Source organism: Eretmochelys imbricata, chromosome 1, assembly GCF_965152235.1.
Source record: "Eretmochelys imbricata isolate rEreImb1 chromosome 1, rEreImb1.hap1, whole genome shotgun sequence".
Lineage (NCBI taxonomy): Eukaryota > Metazoa > Chordata > Testudines > Cheloniidae > Eretmochelys > Eretmochelys imbricata.
Window position 1 is genome coordinate 159,173,164 of NC_135572.1, and position 15,879 is coordinate 159,189,042.

Sequence of the window (15,879 nt, forward strand, 5' to 3'; positions counted from 1 at the left end):
CTTGAACAATTGTACAGACCTTCACTGGACGCTGACACATGGAGAATGTTTGGACATCAATGATTAAAGACTTGTTTGTCAAATTAGACAACATTCATCACATTTTGCCACCCGGGAAACACTCTCCATTCAAAGTTCTCCAGTTCATTCATGATGCAGAGCTGAAGGACACTTTTCCTAATGTGTGAATAGCTTTGAGGATTCTGCTCACGCTGCCATTCACAGTCACGAGTGGTGAGTGCAACTCTTCGAAGATCAGGCTAATTAAAACATATCTTTGTGCGACACTGGCCAATGACAGACTGACATCACTTGCTATTTTATTGCTTGAAAATGCCACTGGCCAATCTTTGAATCTCTCTGAAGCTATGCTTCAGTTTGTGGGGACAAAGGTGAGAAAAGTGACCTTTTGAACTAAGGGACTAGGTTTAAATTCTAAGACTGTCACCTACTGTAACACTAATTAATACTGGTTCACCCAATGTTGGTGCACAGTTCAATTTATTGATTTTAGTATGTTTCAGTTATTCTTAGAATTAAAAAGTTTCTATAAGCTTAGAGGAAACAATTTTTTATTTGGTTATATATGGCATGAATAAATAACAGATTTACAGATTCTACCATGCACATTTATCATCTTATATGACAGGGTTAAAGAGTGTATGCAAATCGTGCATCAAAGTTGTGAAATGGGCTACAAATACAGTAAAAAATAAGATATTGAAAAGTTTAACAAATGGGGTGGGGGGAGCGCCAAAGACACTCCTCGCCTGGGGCACCATTTGGTCTAGGGCCAGTCCTGAGCACAGCTGTACTGCTGTAGCACCATAGTGCAGATCCTTCCTACAGTGAGAAACAGGGTTTTTCCATTGTTGTAGGAACTCCACCTCCCTGAACAATGGTAACTAGGCCAATGGATGCATTCTTCTGTCTACCTACTTTGCATCTATGCCATCGGTTAGATTGTCATGGCTATGGTGCTCAGGGTTGTCAATTTTTCCCACCCCTGAGCACCACAGCTATGTCGACCTAACTATTAAATGTAGACCAGGCCCCAACCTCAACTTCCTCAGCTACATTTTCAAATGATTCAAAAGGAGAGGAGGGAGGGCAGCCAAGCTGAAATTCTCCCTCCGCCCTGCCTCCCCCCCCCGGAACAGTAAGCACTAGGATCTGTGTCCAATATGAAAGGGGCAGTCCCAACAGCCTTTTTCAGCTGTGACAATGCTAAAGCTCACCCTGCTGTCCACTGAAATGGTTTCCTTGTTTTGCTATTTGCTGCTTGTCGGAAGCACTCAGCAAGCAAACGGGGATCAGTTCTTCTTTCAGATCCACAGGAGCTTTAGCTGCTAAGATTCCTCCTAAGATGCTGGGTCTCAAACTAGATTTCAGCTGCTCCCTATTTTTCCTGTGCTGCAAAGCTACCACAGTATGTAGCTGGTACAGTGGTTTCTGGCCCCTGGGGCAGGCCAATTTGTTCATTGCAAACAAACAGCCTCCAAACCATTTTTCTCATCTGCGCTATATCTTTAAAGGGAACATCCACAGACTGAATTTGTAAAACACCTTTCCTGGCACTGATTACGCAGTTATTAGCCATAATCAAATCCAAGCCAAGCTCAAATCCGATTAGCTCAGCCACTATTTCAGCCACCCAGACCTCTGGCTTGAATTCCAGAGGTCCAATCTTCAAACCCAATTTTCCCAGTTTTTGGATGGGTTTCATTGCCTCAGTCACTGTCTCCATTTGAGACCAAGGAGGGGGTTCAGTTCTGGATCCCCTGTTCCCTAGCTTTTTTAACAGGTCTGGTTTAATAACTATTATATTTGAGGCAGTGTCAATCACCACTGTGCATTTTGCAGATCCTACTACACACTCAATAGCCAAACCCCCATGTTTGTTCAACTGCGCACATTGAAACGAAAACTGAGGGGCTGATGTTTGTACCCTCCACCACCCGTTGACCCTTCAGCATGGTGTTCCACCATTTCCTGAACTGAGACAGAGGCTTTCACTACACACTGGTGACAGTCTGTCTTGACCTGAAATACAGTTTTAAAAGTCCTTCTTGTTGGTGGCCAATTTTGTCAGCATTTGTCAGTATTAGCATTTAACTGACTGTTTCCTTTAAATTTTGTATTATTGCCAATTTCCCTTCTTTACAAACCAAATTAATCAGTTTTTCTAATCGTTCAATATGGTCATGAACCAGAATAGAATCTCCTCTTTCATCGTATATATTAGACACAGAATGGTACTTACAAGGCTCCTGGCATTCAACTTCTATCTTCCTCACTATCAGCTGTTTCCTCTACTGGTGCATTGCTGCAAAGAAATGTTCGAGTTCTGTGGGAAATTCCACAGGCTCTCAGAGTGTCTTTGGTCTCCTTTCACTGATCTTGATCTGCAAGTCCAACTCCAGCTGATCATCTAGAAATTGGTCCATCGCCAATGTATCCTGGAAGGCCTCATTCCTATCTGGGTATGCTACGAGCACAAGCCTCTGCAGGTCCTCTGCCAGATGGGGTTTCTTCTCTCTTTCTAGCTGTTAGCTGCATTCTGGACAGCTCAGATTGATGGCTAGCTTCAAAGTGCATGACCAGGGCTTGTACCAGGTCTGGATAACTCTGTCTCTTTTCTGCAGGTAAGTTCTGCAGCACTTTCAGAGCTGGGTCACCCACGTTGGCTGCTAGTAACCCCCTTTTCTGTCCATCTGCCATTGATTTGAGCTATAATGTTGAACTGAGCCAAATAAGTGTCCTAGGGGGTTTCCCCTCCCTTTTGCATTATCTGACCTGGGACAGGCTGAACACTCCCCTCTGGGCCTTTGTAGATTACAAACGGCGTGAAATCTGTTGCAAACATCTGGTCTTACCCAAGTCCTCTGGCTGGCTCAATTTCTCATCCAGGTGGCTGCCTGCCACTGTGTTCTGTGATATTTAGATTTCCTTCTGGAGCCGAATTTTTCAACTCGTTAAGTCCTTGCTGCAATTCATTTCAGTTAGCAAGTTCCAAATTGGCCAAAGCCTGTTTGATCTCCACTATTTTGTGGAAAAACTTCTGGTGTATGGCAGTCAGACTGTTGGTCACCTCATCAAGCCATTTTACCGTTCCAACCCAAGCGTGTTTCCCAGTCTCTCGAGGCACTTTGTAGTTGCTCCTCCAACAAGGATCTTATCTCATCCTCCAAATTTTCTCTAAGCCCTTTCTTGGAAATCTCTTGTTTTAGGCCTTGTTTTAATTTCTAGTGGCCATTTCCGATTTCTGTAGGCATCTCCATTATTTGTTCCATCTTGGTTCAACAGGAATACCATAATCTGTATCCTTGGAAACTGGATCCTACTACTACTGTGCATTTTTTGACCCATGTGACTAGTCAAAATTCAGAGCCCTGGCCATATTCCAGCTCAAAGTAGAATTGATGGAGTCTAGTATTTTCTTTGATGCAGTCTTGTTTATGTACAAAGAATGTACAAAGTCCTGCTTCTCTGAACACAGGAGAAACCAAGAACAAAAGGAGCTGTTTCTTAGTTTATATCCCCAAGCCTCTTTTAGCCAACAGACCCCAAAGCTCTCTTTGTGTGGGTCACACTGTACTCACTAGCTACTACTTGGCTTTCTTGCTTTTTGCCTCTGCCTCTCTTTCTGTTCTGTTTGTTCTCCCTCCCCTCATATGCACAACACAAACAATACTCAGCAAACCCCCTCTGCCCTCTCACTCCAAGCTCTTGGGAAGGTTCACAACCCCCATTTATCTTAGACCTGGTCTACACTTAAAAATTAGATCAACTTAGCTAGGTCACTCATGACTGAAACATTTTGTGCCTGGAGGACCACAGTAAGTTTGAACTAGCCCCCCACCCCTGGTGTAGACATTGCTAAGTCAATGGGAGAATTATTCCACTGACCTAGCTATCACTTCTCAGAGAGGTGGATTAAGTACATCAATGGAAAAACTCCTCCTGTCAATGTAGGAAGCAGCTACATTATGGTGCTACAGCGACACAGCTGCAGTGTTGTATCTGTGTCACTGTGGCTGCTGTAATGTAGACATGGCCTGTGTTGGGAGGCTTCTCATTAACTCAGCCTGGCAGTTACATTCAAAGAAGGGGACATTCACACCCAGTCTCAAAGAGGTTTCTGAATGATGCAGTCACCAGTACCTCTCAGCATAACAATAATAACACTATCATACCATACGCATTCAATGAAGGTTAAGGTAGTAGCTACCATATGTCCACCTCTGTAATCTTGTGAACTGGCACAGGCATGTGGCGGGTGGGAAGGCAGCACATTCTGCACCTCCTGAAGTCAATGAGAACATTTCACTGGCTTCAGTACTGGATCAGGCTCTATATAGTTCTAAGGCTCACCCCAATATTTAGCCTAACATTGCAATTTTGCCCCATGAAAGGGATGCAATAATAATGTGCCAATCAAGGAGACTTCAGAAGATGCACTTTTACGCTTTTCTAATACTTGAAATCCCCAAAACATGTATATTTAAAAAAATCTGCTCCCTTGAATAAATAGGCCAATAGACTATGCAATGATGTGATGATCTGGGATGTATGTATATATTTTTAGCTGCAGTCTCAGTACAAGGAATGAATATTGAAAAAATCTGATTCACAAATTAGAGTAAAGCCAGATCTGTACCAAACCTTCCAGTTAGCTAGTTTGTGATTCAGGCAACCACATGAGCAATGGGTTAAGCTGAACCACACTCTGGGGCCTTCGGTGCAATATAGCAGTGTCCACACAGGACAATACTGGATAGCAAGCTAGTGCACTACAGATTCACACCTGGGCTTGCAGCACAGTAACTTGTCATGTAGACAAGCCCTAAGCTGCACACCTCAGGAATAACTGCAGGAGGATTGTGCATCCTGAAGAGACACCCATCTAATACAAAAATTTCCTCCTACTTCCTCCTGGTGGATAGTAATTTACTGCTGGTCTACACCAGTGCCAAATTACTACAGCTCATGTTCCCCCCATGCTGGCTCAGCTCCTTGGCCATTGAGTGAAGGGTGGTGGAGCTAAGGCTTCATCCCATCCCCACCCACCCACCAGTTGGTGGGACAAGTAGGTGAGTAGACCTGCTTTTCCTATATAGTCAGATCTAAGGACTGTGTAGCCCCAGGAGGGACATAAGTGAGTCCTTAGTCCATGGGTATGCTTCCTGTGCCAAATTATTTTATACACTTACCAAAGCATGCTGTTTCTGACCTACGAACTGTCCCGTATAATGTTAAACAGATATTAATTCATGGCAAGGAGAGTGTGTAAACCCTCTTAAATGTGTCAGACAGGAAATGATACACAGTTAGCTCCCTCCCTTCAAGGATACAGCAAGGACTGTTTTTCAGCTTTTTGTGTAGAAGCTAAGCTCTTATCTATAAATACCATCTGCAGAGCTTGCAACTTCAGAGCAAAATGCAGCACAGAGACAGATGCCTTTGAAATGCAGTAAAATCATCAAGATCAAGGTGGCACCTATGTGGGGAAGCAGCCTCCACATTTCCTCATTTCTAATTATCACTGTAACCTCTAACAATGCAAAACAAGAAGAAAGAAGATGCAATAAGCAGAACATAGGCTAAGGGGCCGATCTGTATTGCAGAATATTTTCTTCTAAAATTCATTAAGATTTTTAAGTTACACAGGGACCAAAAAGCATCTGCAGCCACAATTCTTTTATTTTAATGTTCCTAAGCCCTCTAAAAACAACTTGCGCCAAATTTGGTATGAAAAGTGTTCCTGGGTTGAGTCTTTGAACGCCAAATTTCAGTGTAGAGTGAGTAACAATCACTTATGTATAAGACACAAATTGGTCTCTGCACTCATGAAAGAGGCTCTTGAATTGATAGGACAGACACTCCTCTTCTGTGACACAGGCACAGGGGAACAAACTGGTGAGTAAATGCAACAGGGAGCATGGATGTGGGAGACATTACAGTTCCAGTGCATATTTGTCCCCTGCCCTGAAGTCCATGGAAGCCCTCACGCAAAATCTCTGCATGCTAGAGACCCTGCAGTTTGAGGGGTCATACCAGGGCGGCTGGAGGGCACAGCTCTAGAGAGCATTCTTCAGGGTGTGTTCCCCCTCTAACCTAAGATTTGCTAGCAGAAATTCTTGAAAGATGATCCTTGTCTATATTTTAATAGCTCCAAAAGATGTTTTCCAAACACATAAGCCAACATAGTTCTTGCTCTGAAGAAAATTAAAGATCAAAACCGAAGGTGAAATATGGGGGAAAGGAGGCATCCCACACAGAATGTGAATATAGGCCTGGTCTCTAATTCTGTTGGTTTGTTTGTCTTTGTTTTGTTAAGTTATGGAGGCAGAACTGGGATACAGTGAATAGCATGAGAGAGAGAGAGAACTAAGAGAAAACAAGAGTAGAAAAAAGAAAGGAAGGAAAAGAGAGCTCCACAACTCAGCCACACACTGTATAGGGTCAAAATTAATTTCCTGCAACTTGGCTTAATTACAAATAAACTAATGACAGCATGACATAAATTCCAAGCTCAAATCCCCCCCCCCCCCCCCCGCCAAGTTTCCTCCTTAAGGACTGTTGATGCTTACTGGCTTACGCTGTGTAATTGTGGATGCCACTTCGCTATAAATGTGTACACTGCATGCTATGTTGTGTATCAGACCCTATGCCAGCTCTGCCCAGAGAACCACTCTCACCTCCTTATTTCCCAGGTAGTGTTAAGGCACCCACTTCCTGTAATGGGTCAGCAAGAATCAATCAGCATCTTTGCAGGGTTCCAATACCTTCCAACAGGGTGGGTCAAAAGACCTCAATCACTGCATTTGGGAGCTAATATAGAACAGTACCTATAGCCATGCATGGAAATTACAGAGAGGAGCTTTACTAACCTGTGTTTGACCCAAGTATCTGACTCATTGGCTTTTTCTGTGTAATTTTCAGGAAGAAATCCTCTGCAGCCAGTCCGGTGCGAGGTACCAATCACCCAGCCATCACTAACATCGGATTGTTGTGATCGGTCAACATATATCAAATCTCCAGTATTCAGCATTAGTTCATCAATGTTCTGAGGCTTGTATTGGAAGAGTGCTTGCAAGATCTGGTGGGTAATTTAAAAAAGGAAATGTCTTCAAATGCATGCCAGGTCTCATTTCCAGAACATTAATGTTATCAGTGATGGAGCATTTCAGAGAACAGCTGCTTAACTATGTACCGTAAATTGTTTCTCTATTTTTTTTTAATACTGTAGCTTATTCTTTAATGACATTTTTCGTTATCATAGAGAAAAAGAGTGTAGTGGACTCTTACACTATATATAAAAATAGACGTTTGTTCAGAAAAATCTCATTTTCTGTAACAAGTGTAGAATAGTTTAAAAAAGACAGAAATATTTGTAGGTATGTTTTCCATAATTTATAATTATCTGGCATATGAAAAAAAATACTGTAAGTTTCATAGTGTTGCACACTAGGCTATCTCTTATCTTGTACTTAGATTGTAAGATCTGTGGGGCAGGGACTGTCTTTGTGTTTTGTTTGTACGGTGCCTAGCACAATAGGGTCCTGATCCTTGACTAGGGTTCTGAGGTGCTACCATAATTCAAATGATATGCTGTACTTATCTGGTTGAAAAATGGTGAAAATGTCATGAAAAAATTTAGACTTCTTAATGAAAAAACTTCATTGAAAAGTTGAAAAATGTTGACCAATTTTAATCAAGAATCCTTTGAGCAGAAAATCCACAGGGATATAGTCATGCCCTACATTAGGGTATTCAGCCCTTACCGGTTTTTCCAAGTTAGGTACAGTCAACTAACTTATGTTTTTACAGTTATGCAGTGATCTTGCCTGGAAAAATGCTGGTACTTTCAAATACTTCATGCTTATTTTCTGTCTTCTTATTTTCACACTCCATAATAGTCTAAAATTAAGTTTTCCTGTTTGAGTTTGGAATTAGATCTGACTGGTCTGCATATCAACAGCCACACAATGTCGCATGGTTATCTTCCACTGATTTGAGAATACAATTTTTCAGCCAAAAGAAGCACCTTGCATTGTAATGTATACTGAAACTGAGTTATGCACACTTTTTTGTTCATAAATAAAAAACAAATCTACTTTAGGAAGGCTTTTAAATACATGACTACAGAAGACTAAGTAATGTTGAACGCTGTACCTGGTAATTTACAAAGCGCATATCTCTAGAATACAGAGCAGCTGTCCAGAGACAGCTTTGTCCTGGGTTGATAGATTTGGCTAATTGTTCCAAAGTCTTTTGATGGTGAGGATAAAACTTATGAGCCAGGGTAAGGTGCAGCTGCTTTGTGCAGGGTTTCACGCGGCAATCTAGGAATAAAATAATAATCCTATAAGGTCACAAAATGAGGTGAAGTGTACCTAGGCTGTTTATTTAGCACCATGAAGCAGAATTTTATTCCATAGGCTTCTGCACAGTATATGAAACAATGTAGTAATCAAAGGCAATCTTTCAGACTATTACACTATTTCCAAGTGAACATTCTTAATCTGGTGATGTGCACAGTTCACCCTTGCTCTAAAAAAATATTTCATTCTTTCTGGTTCACCAATGAATACTCCCTTATTTTCTTCGACAAAATATTACTTCTCAGAAATGAAAATACTATCAACCAAATCCTGCTAAGCCATCAGCTGGTGCACAGTCCACTTGGGCTCTGCAGTTGCATATAACTCCATGGACCCTGAGAGAGGTACTCTCTCTCTCTCTCTGATGCAGCTGCATAGTGCCTATCCTCCATGATCTCATGACCCCACCCCAAAGTCCTTTGCACACTTGACTCCTCTCCTTTCCCTGCAACTGTCCTGACTGCCAAACATAGAAATCAGAGTGTTGGAAGATGACATATGGGCAAAGGAGCTGGACCTAGGGATGCTGGGGGTGCTGCTGCACCCCTTGGCTTGAAGTGGTTTCCATCATATCCAGGGTTTACAGTATAGTTCAATGGCTCTTAGCACCCCAATTATACAAATTGTTCCAGCCCCCCTGCATATGGGGAGGCCGTGCCTCCCAATTAGGGTAGCGAGCTGACTGTGAGGAGGAGGTGGCATTACAGCTTGGAGAGAATGAATGGGACACATGGTCAAGAAGAGGTTGCTTAGATAATGGCTTTGAAACAGCCCCCTCCCCTTAGCCCACCTTTCTCTCTCCCACGAGGAGATAGCTGGAACCCTTAACCCCAAGGCTATCTCTTTCCCTTCCTCACACAGGAGCAGTACTGGGTGACTGGAGCCCTAGGCCTGCAGTAACCTCTGTTATCTCTGGAGCAGGAGAAAGGAGGTCAGGATCTATGGAGATTGCTTGGTGGGAAATCCATGGCTCCTACCTGCAGAACACTTGTACGCTGATGTGATGAGTGCTAAGGAAAACTCAAAGAAAGACAAATATACAGATCAATCCCCCCCTTGACCTCTTTTGTATCAAGCCTTATTGCACCCATTATTGTCTATATATTATAAGGCTATTTATAATACTCATCACTGTAATATCCAAGAACATACCAGAGCTGTACTGCAAAGTCCTTATTGGACTTCATAGAGTCTTCAGTTCTTCTGCCTTCCCCAGCATAAGAAACATTGCTTTGAATATATACCTACCTTTCCCTCCTCTTCTTATTGCAGTGTAAGATGGACCCAGCATTTGGCCTTTTGTCTTTTGAATTACACTTACAGATGCTTAACATTAGTCTTTGGCATTCTTAGCGATATTTATTGATTTGATCTGTGACATCAATGTAGTAAACTTCTATTTCAGTATTTCATGTCTCACTTATGCAGTTTTCAAGGATCACTGCGAAGCACAGGTCCCTGAAGGGAAATCTGTAACTCAGTAACAAACCATGAGAGCTGACTAGTCTGTGGGGGCATTGCAGGAATTCCAGACATTTACAGATCTGTTTGGATGCCTATCTTTCTTCCTGCCTCCCTTTCGTCACAGCATGACCTTAGTAACCTGAATGTCACCAAAAGCCAAAGGGGCCCATCACCTTCCCACACTGCCATAACTAAAGAATAGAGCTAGAGGATCTGACATGATAAGGCTTTGGCTGATGTATTGCTTCTGGACTCATTTGTTTTCTCTTGCATTTCCTCATCCATGATCATAAAACTCACCATTATCCTAAATTATGTGCCAGGCTTCAAGTTTAAGGGTGGTGAAGTTTTATACTCTCTGTCCCTTTCCATTTTGGAGGCTCAGAACATTAATACTTCACATTATGCTTCCACTTTATGCATTAATTTATTTTTATAAAAAACCCATGACACCTACTAAGGTAACCCCTTGACCTGAAACTGCTGTTTAGCAATGCAACACTGAACAGATATCAAGCCTGCCTCAGAAACCATGGAGATGACCACAGTTAAGTGCCTAAATACAGAGAGATACACAGTATATATATATATTACAGATAAATCTACCCAGTAATTGCCTACAGAATGTTACAAAGTGAAGGCTTTGCTTAGATTTCTCAAAGATAATAAGAACACCATGAAGTGTTTCTATTAACTGCCATTTTATGTGTCTGGCTTTTGGGAAAAAGAGATATCTTAGGCTGATACATTATGTCTGCTGGGTAAAATAAGCGAGAAAGCAGGGCCCCCAACTCTTCTCATCCCCTGCCCCTCACTTTCCCCAAGCATGATTTTTTCAAAACTTTGGGGCAGGATGGTTGCATGAAGCGAATACCAGAATCTGATCTGAGCCCCATCAGAAATTCAGGAGATACTTAAATTACTACAATTTCCAATTGACATTGATGGTACCTGCCAAGATTGAAGCCTCAGTAGCAAAAGCCACAGCAAACTCTTTGATGACATTTGCATGGGCATCATTAATGAAGAAACCAAGGTAGCTGACAGACGAATGTAGTGATACAGAAATGACAGGTGGGAACAAATTTATAAACCTGTCACCAACTTTCTTGAGGGCTTCATGCAAGAATTCCACTTTCCGGTCTTCACACTAAAAGAAAACATATGGGGGGCATGCATTACAAACCATCAGCGGCACCCACTGCCTCCTAAACAATTCCTACTGGTCAGTATCCAAACCATAAAACCACTACCATCGTTCGGTATTAGTTGGCACTCCGGCTGGCAGTCACAGCAGAAAGAACAAGTACTGAAGATTCACAGAGTTTACATTACTTTCTTATCCCCTGAAATATTCCACCTATGATGGGGTTGAGATACATTGTACGGAAGCTTGACAGTGCTGCTGCCCATACATGCTTTCTGTGGTTAATTCAGACTTTGACATCTGACACCTTGCAAGAACACTCTACGTGCATTACAAATTAATAAATGTTTATTTCCTATAAATGTCGTTAATGGCCAACTAGTTCCACGGTGTTTGACATTTTGCTATGACACTTGTTCTCTTTATTTTGTAGTCTCAGCAGCATTATACAGTATGAAAGTATAATGAATATAATTTCTTTGTCCAACTGCTCCATCGCGGCACTTTCCATATTGCTTCAATAGATCGTTGTCTAAGCTAATGGCGAAGTGCTGCAAGGATGCTAATGTGCAACTTTGCCAGCAACGAAAGGTCTCTAAAACTTTTACAGATCAATATAGTTTTAGTGATACCCATGCCATTCTTCCACTGAAGTGTACACATTGATCCTTTGGGGGGATGCTGTTTAAGACTCATTCTGTAGAGAGGTTTCAGAGGAGCAGCCGTGTTAGTCTGTATCCGCAAAAAGAAAAGGAGAACTTGTGGCACCTTAGAAACTAACACATTTATTTGAGCATAAGCTTTCATGAGCTACGGCTCACTTCATCAGATGCATGCAGTGGAAAATACAGGGGGGAGATTTTATATACACACAGAAAGTGAAACAATGGGTGTTACCACACACACTGTAATGAGAGTAACCATTAAATTAGGCTTGAATAAAGACTGGGAGTGGATGTGTCATTACACAAAATAAAACTATTTCCCCATGTTTATTTCCCCCCTCCCCCCCACTACTGTTCCTCACACGTTCTTGTCAACTGCTGGAAATGGCCCACCTTGATTATCACTACAAAAGGTTTTTTTTCTCTCCTGCTGGTAATAGCTCACCTTGCCTGATCACTCTCGTTACAGTGTGTATGGTAACACCCATTGTTTCATATTCTCTGTGTATATAAAATCTCCCCCCTGTATTTTCCACTGAATGCATCCGATGAAGTGAGGTGTAGCTCACGAAAGCTTATGCTCAAATAAATTGGTTAGTCTCTAAGGTGCCACAAGTACCCCTTTTCATTCTGTAGAGAATATCTCGATATTCATAGGGCGTATTATTTAGATTATATTATCTTTAGATTCAGAAAACACTCTGATCACAGGTCAAATTTTCAAAAGTGCCTAAGTTATTTAGGAGGCTAAGTTCCATTTTCAAAACTGACTTAGGTACTTAGGATCTTAAGTCTCATTGATTTTCAGTTGGGCTTTGTCTACACTGGAACTTTGTCTGCAAAACTTTTGTCATTCAGGGGTGTTAAAAAGACAACATGTTAGGTTAAAAGGCATGAACGACAAAAGTTTTACTGACAAGAAATACCAAAGTGAACAGCACTTAGTCGGCAGGAGTGCTCTTCTGCCGACTAAGCTGCTGCTGCTTGTCGGGAGCGGAAATTTTTTGTGGGCAGGAGAGCTCTCTCCTGCCGACAAACAGCAGCTACACTGCGCACCTGTTAGCGGCTTGGCTGTGTCACTGAAAGCTATGTAGTGTAGACATAGCCTTAGACTTAGGCTACTAACTGCCAAAGGACAAGATAAATCATAGATAATGTAGACATTGTGGACAACTAGTTTAGACACACTGAATTATATTGAAGCAGAAAACAGTTGCCTGGTGTATGTAATTGCTGTGACTATCTAATATGCAGCAGTTAGTGCATAAAAACTCAGTGCAAAATTACCCTCCTGGGTAGTTTAGGCTTTACAAAGATATTTTGGTGCCAAAAGCATCTAGGTGAATTTCCTGTTTAGGAGCTTTTGAAAATCCCCCTAGGTACCTATCAGCATCTTTAGGCCCCTAAATCTGTAAATCTGTCTCTAAAGTACTTTTGAAAATAGGATTTAGGCTCCTAAGTCACTTACACACTTTTTAAGATTTTACTCCATGGCAATACTAAGGTATAGAATGTGAGCTGCGATGGGCAGGAGAGCAAATGGAGCCCCAGCCAAAGCAGGAAGAAAAAGCAAAGAGAACCAGCTTTTTTTCTATACCTATTTTTAGTATGTGAAACTTTCTCAACAGTGAGCTGAGAGCAACTACTGTTCTTCCAGTCAGCATCCAAAAACACTGACAAACGAATGCACAGAGGATGTTAAGTAGATAATATGGCTGAGGGTTTGCTTTTCTGTGCACACTGCGTATGCAACTGCTTGCCTAATTTGTATGCTCAGAAGGCAAAAAGAGATACTATTGACCACTTGCACATGCAAATACATGATTTGCAAATACAGCCATGTTAGCTGCATGTACAAATTAGGTGTGCAGTTGCACTGACATATTCATACATAGAGTTTAAACGATCAGACCTCAAAAAAGCCTAAATCCAGCCACTCTGCTCTCATGAGATTTGAAAATCTCCCTCTAATCCCTACTTCCAGTTCATAACATTTGTTGGCCTGACTATTCCTCAATATCCACCATCTGAATATTTTTATTGATATTTGTAAATGTAGAGGGGAATAAATGCAATTACCTTAGCCTGTGTCCCAGCATACTTTGTGATGGGATACTATTGCTGGGTTTTCAAAACATGACATTTATTTGAACACACTGACCTTTGCATATTGAATTCCTCATCCATATAATTTTTACACACTACCATTTGTGCTCCTACTTGCAGATAGAAAACAATCACACCTGAGTTTCTCCAATTATGTGAGGAATTATTAGTGCAAAATAATTGTAAGAGCAAGTGAAAATACATGCTCAAGAGAGCCCAGATTTCAATCTTAATTTTACATTAGCATGTTTTTTGTGCTCAATGGAATTGTTAAAGGCTTTCTTACCGTAAAGAAATCACAAAGAGTTATGTGTGGGAAAATCTCATGGGCTTTGTTTCTTGCACATTGGTTCTTGCTCTCTTTCCAAAATTCCTGCAGTTTGTCAAGCAAGGGTCCAGTAGGGCACAAATAGAGCGCGTACTCCTGAGGGATTGGATCATCCAAAGAAGGATCATTACAATGAGAGTGCAACCTGAAATTGAGAGTGCATCGCACAGGGTAAGTTAAGGCACGATTGTGTACACATTCCTCCGTTGCTCTGGTGAAGACATCCACAATAAAAGCAGAGAAAGAAAAGCGACCAGTCATTACATGAGCAGAAACTCATAATGAAATAAGAACAGATTAAAACTAGAGTTAGTCAAAAAATTCCCCCTTATGATATTTATTGATGGGATGAGTTCTTTTGGTTTTTAAATGAAAATTTTTATTTTTTTTTACATTTGAAAATGAAAACATAATTTTCAGTATTTGAAAACAGAAAACTTGTGCTATTGTTTATTTGATTTTCTCCCCCATTTTCTATTTTGCCATTGGAAAAGGGAGGAAAAGGGGTGGGGGGAGCAAACCACCAAAAAATGAAAAAAAAAAATAAAATTGGGAGGTCGTTTTGAAAAAATAGGTTTTAAAAAAATCCTTCAAAAAACAATTGGCATTTTTATCCACCTCTAGTTAAAACAACAACAACAAAACAAAACACCCCCACCAAAAAAAAAAAACCCCAAAAGAAAATGCATCAACTGAAATTAATAAATCGTAATCCAATCTGTAATAACAGTCATTTTGCTTTGGGAACTGCAGCACGATCCGCTTCCGATTTTTTTCAATTCACAGCATGAAGTAATTTCTGATGGAGCTTGTTTTGTAGCCTATGTTGAACTGGACATATGCTGGGATGAACATGCAATCCACCACTTGATCACCACTCTGGTGTCAGAAGTATATGCCACATATCAGCATGGTTTGCAACACATGGACCCAGATCCAAAAAATCCAGAACCACCTTCTTTGTAGTATAAACTCTAAGTAAAAGTCATAACTTGTGTCCTCTCAGCCTTGCTGGAAACACAACAAAGAGGAATATACAATAATGCATATTTCAACTGTGCAATGTTCTCATTCTAAGCCTTTGTATCTGGATGATTAACTGTATTTGCCTCACATTGCCCCACTTGAAGCAACATCAGTTGCTTTGTAGGAGGCATTGTTGGTGCTGCGTGCTCTTTTATCTCTCTTCTGTGTCTCACAAATATCAGCACAGAGTGTGGGTTTGAGATTTGACTCAGGTCTGGTCTACATTTAAAAATTAGATTGACCTAGCTACGTCACTCAAGTTTGTGAAAAATGTTGTGGCCTGAATGGTGTAGCTGGGTCATAGAATCATAGAATATCAGGGTTGGAAGGGACCTCAGGAAGTCATCTAGTCCAACCCCCTGCTCAAAGCAGGACCCACACCCAATTAAATCTCCCTTGTGTCAAACTAATCCCTTGTGCAGTCGACAGAAGGATTCGTCTGCCCATGTCACTGCTGCCTCTCAGAAAGGTGGAATAACTACATCAACCGAGAAACCCCTTTCCATTAACGTAGGAAGCATCTACACTACGACTCTCTAGTGGCACAGCCGCAGCCTTCCAGCTGTGCTGCTGTAGGGGTATAGTGTAGACATGCCCTTAGATTTGGGATTTAAATTGCAAAATAAATCAGCATCAGCAACATCTCCATACTCCATCACCTGTGTCTCAAGCTGGAGAAAAAAATTCAGATGACCCACGAATAGCAATTGACATTACCCATGGTCATGCCTATCCTGGATTCTTATTTTTAAAACC

General features: G+C 41.3%; 1 protein-coding gene across 2 annotated transcripts in view; it reads right to left on the reverse strand.

Moving 5' to 3' along the window:
• Positions 1-15,879, reverse strand: part of UBASH3A (ubiquitin associated and SH3 domain containing A) — a 37,279-nt gene that overhangs the window by 16,836 nt on the left and 4,564 nt on the right. For both annotated transcript variants that reach the window (XR_013346306.1, XM_077818143.1), the window contains exons 3-6: positions 14,056-14,242; positions 10,803-11,001; positions 8,179-8,348; positions 6,894-7,102 (exon numbers count right to left, since the gene is read on the reverse strand). Coding sequence is in view for 1 of the 2 variants with exons in the window: in XM_077818143.1 (XP_077674269.1) it covers positions 6,894-7,102; positions 8,179-8,348; positions 10,803-11,001; positions 14,056-14,242 (765 nt within the window). In the remaining variant the exon portion in view is untranslated. The remainder of the gene's footprint in view (positions 1-6,893; positions 7,103-8,178; positions 8,349-10,802; positions 11,002-14,055; positions 14,243-15,879) is intronic.